This window comes from Trachemys scripta, chromosome 4 (assembly GCF_013100865.1).
Source record: "Trachemys scripta elegans isolate TJP31775 chromosome 4, CAS_Tse_1.0, whole genome shotgun sequence".
NCBI lineage: Eukaryota > Metazoa > Chordata > Testudines > Emydidae > Trachemys > Trachemys scripta.
The window spans coordinates 61,694,621-61,707,602 of NC_048301.1; the positions used below are offsets into that span (position 1 = coordinate 61,694,621).

The 12,982-nt window shown below is 45.7% G+C and overlaps 1 protein-coding gene across 3 annotated transcripts in view; it reads left to right on the top strand.

Annotated features, from left to right (window-relative positions):
* Positions 1–12,982, top strand: part of MAPKBP1 (mitogen-activated protein kinase binding protein 1) — a 133,537-nt gene that overhangs the window by 82,889 nt on the left and 37,666 nt on the right. For 2 of the 3 annotated variants that reach the window (XM_034769137.1, XM_034769136.1), the window contains exons 6-12: positions 2,393–2,563; positions 5,734–5,871; positions 6,747–6,929; positions 7,669–7,686; positions 8,220–8,380; positions 11,207–11,396; positions 12,087–12,233. In XM_034769137.1, coding sequence (XP_034625028.1) covers positions 2,393–2,563; positions 5,734–5,871; positions 6,747–6,929; positions 7,669–7,686; positions 8,220–8,380; positions 11,207–11,396; positions 12,087–12,233 — 1,008 coding nt within the window. The remainder of the gene's footprint in view (positions 1–2,392; positions 2,564–5,733; positions 5,872–6,746; positions 6,930–7,668; positions 7,687–8,219; positions 8,381–11,206; positions 11,397–12,086; positions 12,234–12,982) is intronic. The other variant, XM_034769135.1, reaches the window with a different exon arrangement.

A 12,982-nucleotide genomic window follows, 5' to 3' on the forward strand; every position in this document is an offset into this window, starting at 1 on the left:
AAGAACAGGAGTACTTGTGGCACCTTAGAGACTAACAAATTTATTAGAGCATAAGCTTTCGTGGACTACAGCCCACTTCAGTCCACGAAAGCTTATGCTCTAATAAATTTGTTAGTCTCTAAGGTGCCACAAGTACTCCTGTTCTTTTTGCGGATACAGACTAACACGGCTGCTACTCTGAAACCTATTACGAAATGTTTCATTTCAGGTTGAATTACATAATTTGACTGGAAATGATTCCTTCCCCCCGCCCCTGAAAATTTTGGAGGGTTTTTGTTGGTTTGGTTTGGTTTAGCCATCAAACTGAAAAATCAATTATTTACCCAGCTCTAAGTACAAGTCTGTTGCACCCTCAGCTAGAGCCCTCTGGCCCAAGCTGTAGCAGCTCATACTTTAAACTCTGCATGTCCCTGGTTCAATCCCCAGTGTGTTGACCAAGCTGGTGAAGTTAGCTTGTTAGTTATCAGGCACAGAGGAGGACCTGAAAGTGACACTTACCAGTGGGTTATATCTACAGAGCAGAGCTGGCTGAAAATTATCCTTATGGGTTTGTTTTTAGACCAAAATAATTTTTGTTTTGGTTGAAGTTTCATTTTTCAACGAAAAATTTCAAAATGAAAACTCAGATTTGTTTTGGAAAGTTATTTTGTTTTTATTTTTATTTTGGTGGGGAAAACACCACTTTCACTTCTCCCCTCCCCCACCATTGAGGGGTGGAACGGCAGAATAAAAACTTTAGTGGTTATTTTCCCACTGATACAACACACAACTTTTTGATTAGAAACTTTTTGCTGAAAAACTACAATAGAACGGGAAAATTTAGAATGAAATGGCAAATTTTCATTTCATTTGAGTTGTTTTGCAGCATATAATTTACCTTTTTGACCAGCTCTACAGCCATTTCTGTGGGTCCTCTCAAAAGCATTAATTTTGAGTGTTCATCTTGTCATGTAGTGCCCCCTGCTGATGGCAGCACTTAGTCTTTCCTTAGTACTGCTCCTGAAGTTCTGCAGTTAGTATAGACTGGTAATAGCTGACTAAAGAGTGATCAGCTTGTGAAGTCTGAATCTTGCAGGCTGAGTGTACCAGTTCCGCCTAGTGACATTAAATTGGTGCATGGCTGGATTTTCTTCAGTGAGAGCACGGAGGCTGACCCTCATCCCTCCATATGTATTATCTCTGGTCTGAGTATCTCAAATGCTGAGGAGATGGCGGCTTTCCATATAGGAATAAATTGCTTGTCCCATGGGAGTTGATAGACCTCACTGGTGGTAGCATCTATTCAATTATTTAAAGTGTATTCAATTTGTTAAAGTCTCCAGGGGCTGAAGATTTAGACGTTGGTTTCTTAACTAGTGTAAGTGCTCTGCAGAGTAGCTCTATTGACTTTTGTACCATCTTGACTGTAACCTTGAGGACAGAACTCTGTCAGTCGGGGTGAAAGCTGAGCTGAGTAAATTAAAATCTGACCGCTGTGCTTTTCCAGGCCAATCACATTCTAGGTAAAGCTGCAAAGCAAGATAATTAAATGTCTTGCATTCCGTGTTTCTGAGGTTTTGATTTTCCATCAACTCTGCCACCCCTTCAGGTGAGCAAGTGACTTGCTTTATCCTGACTGGAAAAGACACCATTTTGCCTTGTTGCCATGGAGATCTTATCTTGCAGGCTACTTTTTGACAGGCTTCAATGTGAAATCTTGAGGAAGCCGTTGAGTAGGGTTTCCCTGTTAATCATATACTTGGCAAGGATTTCTGCCGGTCTTGTAAAATAAAGGGTACTTTTAAATAACTAAATAAATGATTTTTCAGGGAGACTTAGTGCTGGCAAAAGGTGCTGCATTGACATCCGTAGAGACTATTTTTATCCACAGAACAAGTGCAGCAAGAAGGGGAGTGCATTTCACCCCAGATACTGCTCTATCTATGTGCCTCAAATATAATATGGAGTGACTACCTTTGGAATGAGAAGATTGCTAATTTCCTGTGATCCACCCCAAAGAAATTGCCAATGAGTGTGACAGTGTCCGTTTTTGTGTTGTGAACACCTGGCCACTGGGACCTGTACTGAGACCTCTAAAGGTCACCATGTGTTACTGGTTTCCATTACAGAGAATAGAGATGTGTGCAAAATGGTGCTCCACTTTCTTGTTTTTTGTTTTTTTTTATTATTATCCCTTTCAGTTGTCTGCTGAAATCAGCAAATTCATTAAACTTCTGACTTCCACTGTAAAGGGCCATAGAATGCCTACGGGTTGAGCTGTGATCTAGTCCTGGATTGACTTCCAAGTTGTGTGTGCTTGGAAAAATGTGTGGGGATGTTGCATATCTGAATCCATCACAACTAGCCTTATGAGTTATGTTCACTGCTCTCTGTCTCCGAATCACCCCTTCAGAGTGGGCACATGCCAGCTGTTCGGGTGTGGGATGTGGCTGAACGGACCCAGGTGGCTGAGCTCCATGAACACAAGTATGGCGTGGCCTGTGTGGCATTCTCCCCCAGCTCCAAATACATTGTCTCAGTGGGGTACCAGCACGACATGATTGTCAACGTGTGGTCATGGAAGGTAAGTGTGCAAGATCATCAGCTTAATGGTAGGAAAAGCCATGTTGTGCAAGGCCAAAGATGGTCTGGGGATAAATCTGGTTATAGCTCTTTCATTCTCTGCCCCTTTTGACATTCATACACTCAGACAAGTTAGAGATGGATTGAGATTGGATCATCTAGTCCATCCTCAAGGAGCCAGTGCAAGATTGTTCTCGACAATATGTTACATCTTCCTGGCCAGTTAGAAGGCTATTAGGCTTTGTCATACTCTTTGTGTTTTTTCCAGAGGACTGTTGGAAACTGATTCAAACTAAGATTGTGGTGTGGGGAGTAGGAACTCTCACAAACCAGGAATCTGTTTTACTTTGGTTGTGTGGTCCATGTTACAGATGCTGGAGAACAATTTGCTTTTGTTGTGTTTGAGATGGAAACATCATAAACCGAGGCAAGGAGGGGGGGACTAGATACTCACCTAAAATGTACTGTGAGTGCGGTTGTATGGAGGTGATCAGTTATGACTGTGACAATGGCCATAATAGTACTTGAGGTGCAATGTTATGTTGGAATAAAGGCCGTGCTTTAAAGACTGTGTGAATTTACAGCATTATATAAATATTTGATGATGACCATGATAAACATGTATCTACTAGGGGGACCTCCGTGTTAGTAATAGAACTGGACAATCACATTCTCACAAGTTTGAGTCAGCTTCCTGTACCTCTGCAGGTAACCAGTCCTCTCTGGGAGCCATCTTAATTTTTTTTATATCCATATCTGTTAATCTCATTTTATGCAGCTGTAGGTCAATGTTCCCTTGAAATATTGTTAACCATTCCATCACCTTTCTCATTCTACAGTTCAGATTCTGTCTTTTCATGATCATCTCCTATATCAGACTCCAAAGAGAGACTGCTGAACTTGAATTAATATGCAAATTAGATATAATTAACTTAGGTTTGAACAGAGACTGGGAATGGTTGGGTCATTACACTAATTGAATCTATTTCCCCATGTTAAAATATCCTCACACCTTCTATGGGTCATCTCGATTATCACTTCAAAGGTTTTTTTTTTTTTTCTCTCTCCTGCTGATGATAGCTCATCTCGATTGATTGGCCTCTTACAGTTGGTATGGCTACTCCCACCTTTTCATGTTCTCTGTATGTATAAATATCTTCTTCCAGTGTGTTCCATTCTATGCATCTGATGAAGTGGGCTGTAGCCCACAAAAGCTTATGCTCAAATAAATTTGTTAGTCTCTAAGGTGCCACAAGTACTCCTGTTCTTTTTGTGGATACAGACTAACACGGCTGCTACTCTGAAATATAACAGCTAGTGTTTTTGTCCTGCTTCTAATCTTGTAGACAAGTAACTTAACATTAAAACATTGGTGTCCTTGTGGTCATTGAAAATCTAGTGTTCAGTCTTCAAGTTCTTCTCAATGAGGCACACAAAAATAATGATTTGAAGATGGATGTAATGTAGAGTAAGGCTGGGATTTAATGTTGTACCTCAACAATCAAGATTTTTATGGTTTCTGCTCTCCTACTATTATTTATGTTACAGTAGTGCCTAGAGTTTTCCCCCTGACAGCAAGGTCCCATCATGCCAGGCGCTGTACATTAGAGTCAGTGCCTGCAACAAAGAGCTTACAGTCTAAATGGACAAGACAGACAGGGCAGGAGAAGGTAAGTATTGTTATCCCCATTTTACAGATGGGGAACTGACACACTGAGAGATTTTTCATAGATTCACAGGTTAAGGCCTGAAGGGACCATTAGATCATCTAGTCTGACCTGTCTATCACAGGCCATTAAATTTCCACTGTTACCTTTGTATTGAGCCCAATGACTTGTTTGACTAGAGCCTAACTTGTGTTTGACTAAAGCGTATCTTCAGAACCCTTGCCCAAAGTCACAGGGGAAATCAGTGGCGGAATTAGGAACTGATCCCTGATCTCCCAAGTCCCAGTGTAGTGCCTTAACCATAAGACGATCATTCCTCAGGCACAGGGTCGTAGGAACGGCTGCTGTGATATCCCTGTCTTCCAGTCTGGGAGACTGACCCAGATGTTTGGTCAAGCTGCAGCAACCAAGTGTTGTCTGAGGTGCTCCCTAGTTTCCAAATGGGGAAAGGCCAGAGCAGCCACCCTGATGGTGAGGACAGGGAGGGCTCCAGGTGCATTTGCTGTTTGGGGGGAAGCTGTGCAAGAGGCCCTGGAGTCTGGGCCAAAGAATGCTGCTTTGCTGCTGGTGGCAGAGTCTAGCCTTCTCCACTCCCCTACTCCTCTGACAGTGCTCTGCTGCTGACCTCCAACAAGCCCTCTGGAATGAGACAGCTTCTGAGCCGAATGAGACGACTTCTGAGCTGAGGGTGGGCTAGTTTTGGAGGAAGGAAGGGGGAAATGGGGCTCATGACTTTCTGAGGGAGGAATGAGAAATTGAAATGTTGATCAGAGTGAGTGTCTGGTTGACCACGAAGTAGTGCAGGAAATAGATCAAGAATTTAAACCCATGAGGGAGATGGGAGAGAGGCAAGATCTTTGAATCCACTCTCTGCCACTAATCCCTGGAAATACCATTCCTGCACCACCTCTTCCCTTGGTTATTTGATGTGCATGAAGGGGAGAATCACCTCAGGTGTAGCTGCTCTGTTTCTTTTCCCTAGGGCTGGACAGAAGCAGCATGTTCACCTCTCCTTTTGCCCTATGACTTCTCTTCCACTCCCCAGGTGGAGAGATTTATGGTATTTCCCTGTGGAAAATACCTATTGCCCATCCCGAGCAGTGCCCCCCACCCTTGCTGCCCTGGGGCTAAAGAAACTCCAGCCAGTATTGGCCTGCATGTGCTTTCGGTGTTTAGAAAGGGAAGTATGTTTTGTTCTGAGTGCCCTGTGATTATGAAATAGCCAAGGTGCAGATGACCGTGTTGCTGTAGGCACTAGTGACCCGAGAACCATTATGTGGCTGAGACAATGTAGTAGCACGACTGAATGTAAAAGTGTGATGTCCAAACTGCCAGAGCGCCATAAGTAGTGGAAGGTTTGGCAGATGGTTCATCCTCCCAGCCTGTGTTCAGACAGACTTTGAATCTGTGCCTACCGTACATAACACCTGTAGCTGAAATGAGCCGCCTTATACACAGACTATTGAGCAAGACACCTGAGCTATTGAAACAATTGTCTTTCCAGAAAAACATCGTGGTGGCGGCCAACAAGGTGTCCAGCAAAGTGACAGCAGTGTCATTTTCAGAGGACTGCAGTTACTTCGTCACAGCTGGCAACCGCCACATCAAGTTCTGGTACCTGGATGACAGCAAAACCTCCAAGGTGAGAGCTGGGGACAGGAGAAGTAGAAAGAAGAAGCAGTGAGCGGGGGCCTTTGTGGCTTCTATAATGGCATAAGCTAGTTCCACAGTCTGTGGGGAACAGGAATTCCCGTTCAGAATTGATCTTCGATTTCCTGTGTGAAGCGGCTTTAGTCTTTGACTGTCTCTCAAGATGTAACCTCCACTGTGCCATTATCCAGTGCCTGTTGTGTCTGGCACCCAAACCCAGGTTTCCTGTATGCCAGTGCAGGTGGTTCATGGATTCTGTGCATGGCAGCCAAATCAGGTTCTGTTGTACCCTGGCATTGGTGCTATTCAACAGCACGTCCATTTCTTCATGGCAATGGTTCTTCGTATATGTGGCTGCCATCTCTGGGCCCCTCACACTGCAGGGACGTGGGGCTCTTTGATTTGGATGTGTGTGACTTGAGATATCGAGGGGCATGTTTCAAAATGTCATGTAGTGGCTTCTATTGCTGCTGTTGGGAGGCCAAAACCCCATGTGCTAGTTTGTCTGTCTGTCTATTGCAAAGCTGCATCCACACAAGGATAGCCTTTCACATTTCACACCATGGATCTTCCATTGACACTGATATGTCAGTGCAAGTCAGATCTGTTTTGATCATCAGGGAAGACCAGGCATCACTATCCCCCAGGTTTCTTCCTGTGATTGGCTAACTGACCTGGGTCAGCCAATGGCAGACACATAAGTAGCTCTGTCTCATTGATTTGCTGCTGTTGATGGTCCTGCTACATTTTACAAGCAGTGGAGTTGCAGCAAGTGACCCCATCACAGCCTGTCTCTTTAGATCACTCATAACTCTCTCTACTCCAATGTTCAGTTCTCTTTCTCTAACAGGTTATTTTTTTTGGTAGGTGAATGCCACAGTCCCCTTGCTAGGGCGCTCCGGTTTGCTAGGGGAGCTGAGAAACAACTTCTTCACGGATGTGGCCTGCGGAAGGGGTAAAAAAGCAGACAGCACTTTCTGCATCACCTCTTCCGGCCTCCTCTGTGAATTCAATGAAAAGAGGCTGCTCGACAAGTGGGTGGAGCTGAGGGTGAGTTCCAGGTCTTCTTTCCATGTACATCAATGCCCACTGACCTGGGGGGAGGAAGGGGTGGGGACATCCTGAGGCCACAAGCTGCTGCCAGTGAGAGCTCCTGGCATGTGAAGAGAGCTGGAGACTTCTGCTTCTTTATTATTTTTAATGTTTTCCATTAAAGCATGGCACAAAGCAGTGGTGTGTGCTAGGGAAACCAGAGCCTGGGGGTAGAAATGAAGTCTTTTGCTTAAAGGCCAGTTGGGAAAGGGATTTTATGTAGGAGATCCTCTAATTCCTAAAAAGCTTCTGCCCTCAAGGTTCAACATTGTGATGTGTCCTTGTGGCTGTGGGAAGGCTGGATGTGGCTTCCTTTAGGAACCCATAAATGTCACTCCTGAGTTGTCCAGGAGGGGGGATGGGGTAGCAGCAGAGTGTGGGAGGCACTCCATCCCCTCAGGGGTGGCACAAGTTGCTTCTCCAGTGGCCCCTGCCCTTCTAGAAGCAAAAGTCTCTGCCAGAGTCTCAAGTTCAGCTCTCCCCTTCGGGGTAGTGTATTGTGCTGCTGCAAGACCACCAGCCTGGCCTGTTGGCAAAGATTTTAATATTCAATTAAAGGGAGAAAACCCAAACTGTAAAGCAAAATGGATCCAGGGTATTCACACCAGGGCAAAATCTTTCCATGCTTCCCCAAGTGAAACGTGTCTTTTCTTCTTTCCTTTCTGCTCTAAAATCTGCCTTTTTCACTCCTGCTCAGAACACAGACAGCTTCACAGTAAGTTAGAATGAAGTGTTTGCCTTGACCTCACCCCATTTCTCCATCATTTTCTGCCATTTGTACAAATCTCAGCAGTGAGCAGAACAATTCCATTTCTCCCACGTTGGCCCCCTCTGTACCAGGAAGCATGCTTATGTACTTGTATGGAGCTAGTTGCAGGGTCCCAATCATGATGCTGAACATCTCCCCTCAAGGGTACAAGGTAATTGATGTTCAGGGCCAGATCCCCAGCTGGTGTAGATCCACGTAGCTCCTCTGAAATCTATCGAGCTGCATGAATTTGCACCAGCGAGTGGAACGGGCCCTTGGTGCTGTTTCCTGATTCTGACTGAGCGGACCCTACAGCAGACCTTGGCTTGGATGCTCCTCAGAAAGGAAATCCAGATTTCAGGCTTTTCCTTAAACTGTGTGGCTTCATTTCACTCCACTTCACTTCTTTCTGATCTTGAGTGCTTCGTGCTCTGTCGTTTACATGGCAGTTCGGAGAGAGAGAGACCCACTCGTCTTGGTTGATTTTGTGTCCTTCTCAGACTACTGTGGCGAACTGTATCTCTGTGAACCATGACTACATCTTCTGTGGCTGCGCTGATGGCACGGTGCGGATTTTTAACCCTTTGAACCTTCACTTCGTCACTACATTGCCGAAGCCGCACTTCTTGGGAATGGACGTTGCCAGCGTCACTGAAGCCAGGTACTATAGGAAGGGTGGTAGGAGACTGGAGAAGCTTGGATGGGCAGAGCAGGTGCAGTAACAATGTGTGATTTGTGATCCTGCCCTTGCCTTGCACCCTAGGGTTTTTCCTCCAGCAGACTTTCCTCTTTACTATAAAGCAGCATTGATATGAGAAACATAGGCTTTCATGGGAGTTTTGCTTTCCACCAATGTCCTTGGGCACTCAAATCTCCTGCCTGTCCCTCTAGTCTTTATTCCCTCTGTCTTGTGCGTTCTGTTTTCTCCTGTCCCCGTTGCTCCCCCGTCTCCCTCCTGCTGTAAAACTGGCTAAAAGGAGTATCACTTTTTGAAGTGCAGATGTTGGCCTTTGAGCAGACCCTTCCTAAGTAAATTATTTTATGCATGATTATCACTCAGTCTGTGGAGGCTGAAATTGGAGAGAGCTCTTCCCTGCTTGAAATGCGTGAGCACAACCAAATCTTCTGTTGCACTCCTACAGCACTACTCTGAAACAAATATCCACTGGGATCCACCCCGAGGAAAGGGATGTTTCCACAGCCCGTACACTTTTCTTTTCCAGATACATTAGGCATGTTGGCGACTGGCTGTCTAATGAACCGCCCTGACCCACAGTGGGAGGGGTTCATACTGGACATGTAGATGTTGGAATGAATTGTTCCTTTGTCTGTGGTGATGGTGTGTGCCTTTAATTGAAATGTGATTCGCTGCTCATACACTCCCCCTTGGTCTGAAAGCAGAGATGTTTCTGTAATTGGGGATATCAGTTAATGACTGCGTATTGCTGCTTGTGCCCTAGGGAGCCCCTGAGGTGTTGGGGTAGCCCCACTTTATTTTGAGGTCATTGTTTTACATGGATTTTCCCCCACACTGTTGTGTCATTTCTCCTCTCATCAAGACTGGCATGGTCGTGTTCTCCCCTGCGGGCTCTCATTAATCCTCCTTCCTGGGGGGTCCAGCGGGGACACATGTCTGTTTGTGGTGGGGTTTTTGACTCAAACATGCATTTCAATGGAAAGCTGCCGCCCCGCCCCCTGCCCCTCAGTGCCATGCTGCTCTTCTTGTACTCCTATGGAATCCTATGTTGTCTCCTCTACCCAACCATCCTGTAGCAGAGGACAATGGCTGTTTGGGCACCAGCTGCTTTCTGCCCAGAGCATTCAGCTTCTCGTCTTACAAGTGCTCACTAGAGCATTTTAGGACTTTGCAGTAGAAGCAGGGTATATTTTGGCCGCGCAGTTTGATCAAGCGGTTAGTCAGATCTCCTGGACTCCAATCCTAGCTCTACCAGTGACTCCTGGCCTTGGCTAAATCACTTTAATCTGTCTGTGCCTCATCTTTTCCACTTGTAAAGATAGGATAGTAGGTGCCCGCCTTTACAAAGGTGTCTGCAGCGTCCACACACTTTGCAAACACTCTTCACAACACCTCTGTGAGAGCAGTATGGGTGAGCTCCATTTTACAGATGGGGAGAATGAGGCACAGATAGGAGAAGCGACTTGCTCAAGGCCAGATAGCAATTCTGTGGTCGTACTCAGAGTAAAACCCAGATCGTTTAACTCCCTGTCTGCTGCTCTAACCACAACATGACAATTTCTGCATTTAAAGGGCATCTCTCTGGTCTCTCCCGCCTTAAATCCGCACTGGGCTCTGGTTCTTAATGAGATCAATGCTAGGTGAAGTTAATTATATCCTCACTTGGGTTTTAGAGCTGAAACTGAGTGGAACCTTTATTTGAGGTTTTGCAATGTTTACAATTTTTTAAATAATTTTTCCTAACTTCAGGCTAAGAACTAAGTGAGCCTGTTTTCATGTGACTTCCAGCCCAATTTTGCAGAGCAAAGAGGGTTGTAAAAATAACCAAACCGCTGCCATCTTGTCTGATGTTAACCATTTGAGGTTCTCTCCTCATTACCTGGCACCCTAACCCTGTAATCCAGCTCCTTCAGTCCCACAACATGGCCCTGGTCTCATAGAAACATGAATATATAGCACTGGAAGGGACCTCCTGGGTCCTCAAGTCCAGTCTCCTGCTGTCACGAGTAACTCAGTCAAATAATCCTGTTCACAAACTCACCAATCTCCATTTTAAAACTAGCGAGGTTGGTTGCCCCCGCTCCTCCTATGGGAAGGTCGTTTCAGAACGTCACTGAAACAGGAAGTCTCCCTGGCACTATAATCTGATTGTTTTGCACGGCAGAGTGATGCACCAGGACTCCTCCATCAGGAATTTTACTCCATTTAATTTCAGCTTTTATTTTTCCCTCCGGCAGCTGGGAGACTAGAATATAAGTAGGAGTTCTTGCTGCCTACACTGCTACCTCTAACTCCAGCTGTTTGTGCCTGAGACCTTTCGCTGCCAGCAATACCATTCTCTCCCTTCCTTGCTCCCAGGTGTCTGCACTGGGAAGGACTAGGAGTCCAAAATCTGATGGCTCTCTTGTCTTGTCTATTTCTCAGGTATGCTGCAGAGTGAGAGTCTGAATTGAGCTGTGAATGGAATAGCTGGAGTGTGAAGTAAAGGAAATCAAGCCTTGCAGTCAGTCCTACTGGCCCCTCCACCGTAGGAAGTTTAGGCCCCTCTTGGGACTTTTATTTTTTAGTGTGGAAAGAGGCTGCTATACTGGCACAACAGGCAGATTCTCCACCTCGCAGATTGTGGTTACTTCCCCAACTACTCACTGTACTCCCACACCATTGTATACTCCTTCCTCTGGTTAGCGCCAAACTCTTCCCTCCCGGAGGATTTTAGCTTCAAGTCTTGTGTCCCCACTCTCACCCCACTGCTACAGAAATTAACCCGACTGTTGTCCTGTCTTTCCACAGCCGTCTCTTCTCTGGTATGGTGGATGCCAAGTATCCAGATACAATTGCCTTGACCTTCGACCCTACCAACCAGTGGCTATCGTGCGTTTACAATGACCACAGCCTGTATGTGTGGGATGTCAAGGACCCGAAGAAAGTGGGCAAGGTTTACTCTGCCTTATACCACTCTTCCTGCGTGTGGAGTGTTGAGGTAAAGACTGGCTAGGAATGGTGTCCACATACTGGGGTGAGGGGCAGTGTAAGATGGGGACTGCCTATATTTCCCAGTAAGGGACTCTGCTTCCAGCCCATGTAGTTAGGGGGGTGTTTGTGAAGAGGAGGTAGGAAACTTCATGGAGTTACTTACACCATGTAAGTGCACAAGTCTCTCATGCCTGGTCAGAAATGGAGGGAAGACAATGTGAAAAGGGAACAGGCAGGGGCTTTTCCTCTGCACTTTTGTATATCTTATTTCTAACCTCTCCTCGTGGATCAAATCTTGAGATAACTCCAGCCGTGTTCCAGTATCAAATGATTGTGGTAACAGTCCAGTGCTGCCCTCTTATGATCTGTGTTTGAACTCTATTAAGTGATGAGGGTTTCTGGCTCTCTCCCCTCCCATTGGGCTAGAAAAAAGCAGAGGGTCTTATTCAAGGGACCATCTATATCCAGGTAACTCCACTCAGCATTTGTTTATTTGGAATGAACATGAAGCTGTGATTTGCCAGCCAGTCTGTGACTGAATTCATTCTAGGTAAGCTGAGTTCCTATTGTTCTCATCTGCCTCCTCTATCAAATAGGTAGAAATCTGGTCTGGCCTTGTTTTGGAACTTGCTTCTGGTAACTACACTACCAGGCACAATGATGTCTCACTTACGGTTTGTTTGTTACGTGCCTCTAGGTGTATCCTGAAGTGAAGGACAGCAATCAGTCTTGCCTGCCCCCAAGTTCATTCATCACCTGCTCTTCTGATAACACCATCCGTCTGTGGAATACAGAGAGTTCCAACATCCATGGCACAGCTCTGCACCGGAACATCCTCAGCAATGTAAGACCCCAGACTCTGCAGTGGCCTTTGGTTCCCTCCTTCCTCTTACACACGAGTGCCCTCTTTAGGGCCCACAGGTCACATAAGGGGCGATGTGTGTCTGGGAAGTTACTCGGACCTGGGGAAATGTAGGGGCAGACCAACTGCACAGATAAATAATAGCATTTTGTAAGAGTCTTAGGACTTCATATTCCAGAACAGATCAATGTTTCACCAACGCTGGTCTCTTCCAGAGGGTCTCATCCCAGATGCTTCAGAAGACAGTGTAACTGTTTCTCTCTGAGGTCCCAGCTCTGTAATGCTTCCAATTGTCAGGGTTGATAAAAGGGTGTTCTGTAGAAATTGGGCATCTCGATTCAGAACCATTTGACTCTCATTTTCTCACTATGTATAAACAGTGATGTTAAAGTAGAAGAAACTCATGCAGTACAATGGTTGGTTCAAGCAATTTGCTTCTGTACCAGTTATGTGACCTAAGGGAGCTGCTACACCAGCCAACTCTCCAGCTCCCTTTCTGAGCAATCTGCACTCCATGTAACAGACTCCTGCCTATTTTGCAATAGAGATTCCTGATGTCTTGGCTCATCTCATGTTATCACTAAAGAACACTCGAAGTCGTTTCCACCACAACCCATTCTAGTACTGTCTAGCCCTCAGGTGTCTATCGGTGACACAGGAAATGCAGCTTGTTCCCAGCACCAAGGCTGCTTGCTTTGTCCAACTCCTGTAGAAGGGCCATAGTATGACGT